The 6,000-nt window shown below is 45.8% G+C and overlaps 3 protein-coding genes across 3 annotated transcripts; 2 read left to right on the top strand and 1 right to left on the bottom strand.

Annotated features, from left to right (window-relative positions):
• Positions 1 to 440: 440 nt before the first annotated feature.
• On the top strand, positions 441 to 2,446 carry AK88_04388 (uncharacterized protein; the record flags this gene model as incomplete). The annotated part of the gene is made up of 6 exons (XM_012481998.1): positions 441 to 1,055; positions 1,190 to 1,501; positions 1,613 to 1,822; positions 1,964 to 2,068; positions 2,214 to 2,258; positions 2,399 to 2,446. The coding sequence occupies 6 exons, from the start codon at positions 441 to 443 to the stop codon at positions 2,444 to 2,446; spliced, it is 1,335 nt and encodes a 444-aa protein (XP_012337421.1).
• Positions 2,447 to 2,512: 66 nt separating this feature from the next.
• On the bottom strand, positions 2,513 to 3,232 carry AK88_04387 (uncharacterized protein; the record flags this gene model as incomplete). The annotated part of the gene is made up of 1 exon (XM_012481997.1): positions 2,513 to 3,232. One exon carries the CDS (start codon positions 3,230 to 3,232, stop codon positions 2,513 to 2,515), a length of 720 nt encoding a protein of 239 aa, XP_012337420.1.
• A 912-nt stretch (positions 3,233 to 4,144) lies between these two features.
• On the top strand, positions 4,145 to 5,628 carry AK88_04386 (uncharacterized protein; the record flags this gene model as incomplete). The annotated part of the gene is made up of 2 exons (XM_012481996.1): positions 4,145 to 5,231; positions 5,450 to 5,628. The coding sequence occupies 2 exons, from the start codon at positions 4,145 to 4,147 to the stop codon at positions 5,626 to 5,628; spliced, it is 1,266 nt and encodes a 421-aa protein (XP_012337419.1).
• Between the last annotated feature and the right edge of the window lie 372 nt (positions 5,629 to 6,000).

Below are 6,000 nucleotides of genomic sequence, written 5' to 3'. Positions count from 1 at the left end.
GTTTTTTTTTTTTTTTTTTTTTTTTTTTTTTTTTGCTAAGCATGGATGGAAAGGTGTGGGGAGTGCATGCTCAACATTTGCGTGGGAACCACTTTGCCTTGGCAAAAGTGTAACTTACAAATGACGCGGAGAGGGATGCACATTTGCATGATCTTTTTTAAATTCATTTAAAGAGGCGTGGCTTATGCATATTTTACTCCGCCAAGGTGAGCCTCTCCTTCATAAGCCCGAACAGAGGAGCTCCCCCCCACACTCATAACACGCCCACCGGTAGTGCTACGCAGCGTTGTGATTGGACCAAAGGGGGGGGAGGTAGCTCCTCTGTTCGGTGTTACGAAGGAGTAGCTTTACCATGCGTGGGTGTTCTCAGGTATGTGAGCACAGGCGCGTGAAAAAATGAGGTGACCTGATGACTCCCCCCTTCCACCCCGTCAACCACGATGATTCAGCTTGGGTCCAAACAAATTGCATTGCGCAGCCTTGTACGTTTATTCACAAGTCATGCACGGATTGGCCAAGCAGTATGGGATGGACGGGCTGCCCCTCAGGGGGTCCAACAAAGGAAGCTACCGCCACGCATGGCCATGGAAAATATTGGTAAAAATAAACTGCTTTATTTAATGAAGAACATGCAACTGGTGAATCTATGTGAGAAGGAAATCCTCAACACCATTTCAACTTTGCTCAGCAAGTACACGAATGAAATGACGGCATGTGAGATGGGCTTTGTTGTACACACGTTATGTAAGCTAAAGTTCGTTAAGTATTCTTTGTGTACAAGAATTGTGAAATCACTTATGAGTAGGAAGCCCGTCTTCAATGACATGAGGACGTTGACGCAGTTACTCATAGATCTACACAAAATGGGTTCGCTCGACTTTAACGTCTTAACATTCCTCACGCAGCATTATGTTAAAAATTCTCTTCGTACCTTTTGTCTTTTTGACCTGTCCATGATTTTATACGTTTACAACAAGCACAGTTACAATGATGGGGAAACGGTTCGCGAGATTTGTGGCGTCATCGAGGCCTTTTTCATGCCAATAGTGGGCCAGGTGGGGCGGTCAATTCGAGGGGCGGTGCAGCGGAGCGGACAAGCGGCGCATCAGGGAAGCTGCGCTGCGGAGATGCTGTGGCACGGCGAGTGAAACCGCATATGCTTCATATTTTTTTCTGGCCCTTTTCTCAGGACAAAGGCGTGCTGACCACCATCCTGCTGAGCCTCTCCATGCTACAGCTGAACCGGGACCTCTACATGAACCTGCTTCACCAGCATGTTCATAAAAGATACAACCAATTTGAAGCCAAGTATCTTTGTAATATTGTTTACTCCGTGGCTCTGTGGCTGGTTGGGGATTGCGAGAAGGTCGATTTGTTACAAGGGGAGTCCAACCACCTGCTACGTGACCCCTCGACTCATGTCCTACAGGAGGTACTGCGAGAGGTTACGTCTCTGCTGTTGCAAAATTTGAACGTGTTGAAGAATGAAGAACTGAAGCAGGTACATAGCGAGTGTGTACAGGCACACTTATGAAAAAAAAAAATGGACACGACAATGCAAAAATACATCTCCACATATTCCTAACACCACTTTCCCCCCCCCATGTCGCAGGTCCACATAGTGCTGTACCTCCTAAGGGAACTTGGGGGGGACTACGAACAAGCCATAAACACAATAGAAAAAAAAAAAATAAAAAACACATTAACAGTGTCCAAGATGCAAAAGCAGCTTGAGAAGCTGCTCAAAGAAATGGGTCTTAAGTCGGACCGCGAATTTCCTGTGGGACCCTACGTCCTGGACTTTGTTTTTCACAAAAAGCGGGTAAATATAAGTCCTGTGCAGGCGGGGAGTGGTTATGTGTTTACCTCCATCTGAAGAAATTGCTAACCGCACCAACGGAGAGAGAGAGAGGCATTTGGGGTTGTAACACTATATTATAACTCTCCCCTTCCCCTTTCGCAGACCTGTATCGAAGTCAATGGGTTCACGCACTACTACACCTTCGGCGGGGAACTGAACGCGAAGAGTAGGTTGAAGTACTACATCCTCCGTAGGCTCAACTGGAAGGTACGGCGCGAAATACACTGCGTGGATGAGCGATGTACACGGGGAGGAAGTGTTTTCAAGTGTGTTCCCCCATTTTCCTGTGTACCGTCTCCATTTCAATTTACTTCACCCAGCTACTCCCCTCCCCCCCCGTCGACGCACACAGGTCCTCACGGTGGAGTACACAAGCTGGAAAAACAAGTCCAAGGAGGTAAAATAACAGGAGGACGGCCCGTCATTTTTAAAAAAGCAAACCAAAAAAAAAGGTGTGAAGTATGTTTAGCACATGTACTTGTGCGTAATTTTTTTTTTTTTTTTTTTTTTTTTTTTTTTTTTTTTCTTGTTCCACAGGATAAGATGAAGTACCTGGAGGAGAACGTCCTGAGCAGGATAGGCTGACGCGGCGCTGCGTTGGTGATGCTGCTTTGACGACGCTACCTTGGTGACCTTTTTTTTTTTTTGTGGCTAACCCTTAACCCTGCGCGCGCCCAAAGACTGGTGGTCCACGGGGCACAGGGACACCTGGCCATCACCTTGCCGCAGCGTCTTCAAATCGTCGGTGTGTACATTATCATTTTTTTTAACCGTGTAATATGTTAAGGTCTTAATGACCCAAGTGTCATCCTTCTGCTTGGCAAGGTTCGCAACCACTTTACCCTTTTTATTTTTTTCCGTGTGACTCTTTACGTTAATAATTATTCGAGCGTGATCCTCATTTATATAGCCGGTCCAGAAGCGAGCAAATATTATTTCACCATACTCTTCTACCAACTTTTCATCCATTAAGACTTTCTCCTTTACCAGTTTAACACACACTGGTTCGTGCAGAACCATAATTAGAAGCTTTACAACGCAATACGCGAACGTAGAAAAGAGGGATAACAAAACGGAATAGTATATTATGTGTATCTTGTACTTCTTCAAGGTGGTTCTTATGGGGGAGGTAGCAGGGAATGCATTTGTGTCCTTCACCTCTGTCGTCTCTTTACCTTTTGTGTGTACAGTGAGGAACAATGTTCTTTTATCTGTTCGTGTGATTTGTTTTCCCTCCATGGGTGCTACCTTTCCCAGCTTGGTAATAAATCCCTTGTTTGATTTGCCCGCCCAAAGGGGCGTGATTACAAACGTCCTTCTGCAGATCTGCCAGAGGAGGGCTCTACATCTGTACGCGTCGTTTCTCCCCATTTGGTCTCCGCCACGGCTCTGCGGTTAAGAAGGGCTTTAAGAAGCGGCTGCGAACGGGTTGCGACGGGGATGCGAAGCGGCTGCGAAGCGGTTTGGCCCATTTATTTGGGAGCTCTTCCTTTTGACTGCCTCCCCCCGTTGAAGCATCAACCCTGAACTGTCAACTGGGAACTGCCAACTGCAAACTGGCTACGACGTCCGGGCGCACCGACCCCCCTAAGTACGTTACGTTGCACGTTGCAGGCTATACCCTACGTGGTTAAGTGCCTGTGCGGGAATAAGCTCACCCTTGGCGCGTTAGAGTTACGCGTTCCGGGGGCATCTCTCTCCTGTAGGTTCGTCCTCACATAGGGCTCATACACGCATAAGCCTTCACATGCCTGTGTAGATTGCTCCCCCGTTTGCTTCTTCACGTTTGCCGCTTAAATGTACATATATATATGCGTATATATATATTTTTTTCTCCCTTCCATAGAAGGGGCATTTTAAAAAGGTGTAACATGAAGCAGCATATTTTGCCGCCCTGTTGATAAAAGAGTTATTGAAAATTTCACCGGCCACTTACCACATTTTTTCTCCCGTTTAAATTGCACCCCTCGGGAAGGCGGGGATCGCACGTTATTTTTTTTTTTTTTTTTTCACCTCTCCTGGGGCGTAATTTCTCAGCGGGCACAATGAAAAACGCCCCTCCCCCTTTTTGTGCACTTCATGTTGAGGGGAAAAAAAAAAAAAAAGTTTTTTAATGGGGCACCCAACTGGATAAATAAAAATTGTCCAAATTGGGGGAAGCGGGGGTATCCTCAATCTTATAAAAAAAAAAAAAAATTACAGAACATCCCACACGTTTGTCCCCTTCCCCATTTTATTGTCTACACATTTTGAAGTTGTGTCTCCCCTATGCAATTGCAAAAAATGAAAGTCATGGAAAACCTCTACCATGAGGATGTCGTAATTTTTTTCTCCATTGAAATGTTGGAGGGGATACTGGAGCTTTTTAAGCACGCGGATCAGTTCAAGGGGGGAGGACACAAAATTATGTCTTTGGGGAATTTGGAGTTTGTTTTTAGTTCGGACGAGTGCTTGGTGAGGGAACAGAGGGGGGACACGCCGTCATCTGAGAAGACGCCGCCAAGTGGGAACACGTCGCCAAGTGGGGAAGAGCAGAAAAGGCGTTGCACCCCCCTGTTCAACAACAAAAACGTGAATGACGAACAGGAGCTTATCGCAGAGGAGATAGCCAAGTGCCTGTACGGAGAGGGGAATCATGCCCAAGGTGAACACAAGCGCAAACTGGTCACAGCCCTAGTTATACAAGCCATCCTGTTTGCTAACAGAATAGGGTTGGATGTGTACAAGCTGAATTTATTTCTCTCCATCATTCTTATGACCATGCATAAAATAAGAGACAATTTAAAAGAAAAAAAAGGAAGAAAAAAAAAAACTATAAATTATTTTTTCCATTTGATGAACAAAAATGTACATTATGGTTTGGTGGAGGACCCAATAGGGGAAAGAGATTTGAAGAGGGACGTTCCTCAACAGGGGGCATGTACTTACGTCGAGGGTGAGTCACACTCCTTGAATGGGCAGCATTTCGTGAAGCCCTCCAACCGGGTTGGAAGCAAAGAGGGGGAAGATACTACGTCAACCACACAGCCCATCAGCGTGAATATAAAACAGAAAGCAGCGGAGGACGAAGAGGACGCGCACGACGCGAATGGAATGAGTGTCAGTGAGACAGGAAAAAAACAAACGGAAGACCCACTTATTCCCCTCGAGGAAGATGGACACAGACAAGTCTGCGAACGATTTATCCTCTTCCACTTTGAAGAAGCAAAGAACATAATGAAATATACTTTTGAACATATTTTTTGCATTTACAATATTATTGAATATCTTTTTTTGTTCTCCCCTGAGTTTGTACATGTGGCTTATGGAGGTGGTTTTTCCCCAGCGTCTCCACCCAAGTGCTTATTCACATCCGATGGTCTGAAGCTTGGTGAGCATTTCTCTTTGAGTGGTTCGTGTGGGCCAGCGACTCCTCTCTCTCATTTGCGTGGAAACATCTACATACATACATATGTGTGTACTCTTCCCATCCCATGTGTTGGGGAGAGGGGGAGGGAGAAAAGTTGCACGAATAGGCATTAAAAATAAGGGCTCCCCTTGGAGATTGTACCTCTTGAAAAAGGTTCTCTCCCATTTCCCTCTTCACAGGTGAAGCAGCCAATATGAATGATGAGAACATGGTGGACCACTTTGACGGGACTGAAGACGAGGAACTTGCAACGAATATTTACATAAAGGAGGCCCTGGATGTACCCCTCTTCGTTTTGAATAAATTCTACTCAAATGTGGACCAGCTGGGGCGTAAGATGGACCAACTCCTTGTGTGAGAAAAATTTTTTGCGCTTAGCGGGAAGAGACACCATGGGGTGAAGGGCTCACTTTTGCGTACACACGGAAGCAGGGTGGGCAATAACCTCCAACTTCAAAAAGGAGGCATACCATTTGTTGTCTCTCCAGGGGGTGGGGACTCCCCCCTCACATTTGCATCACGAAGGGGAACACACTTCACAACTGTTACAAATAACCAGCGTGACGGTGGAAAAAAAAAAAAAATAAATAAAATAATTCTTTACAACTTCGAGAGGTATATCCTCTTCACGAAAGATGTTCCCCCTCCTGTGAGAAACTTACAAGGAGGTACGAGTTAAACGACACACCGGGGCTTTGGTCTTCCACTTTGCATGAACACTTCTATGGGC

This window comes from Plasmodium fragile (genome assembly GCF_000956335.1).
Source record: "Plasmodium fragile strain nilgiri unplaced genomic scaffold supercont1.61, whole genome shotgun sequence".
Taxonomy (NCBI): Eukaryota; Apicomplexa; class Aconoidasida; order Haemosporida; family Plasmodiidae; genus Plasmodium; species Plasmodium fragile.
The sequence above is the reverse complement of the archived record's forward strand: the minus strand, read 5'-3'. Positions and strand labels throughout refer to the sequence as shown.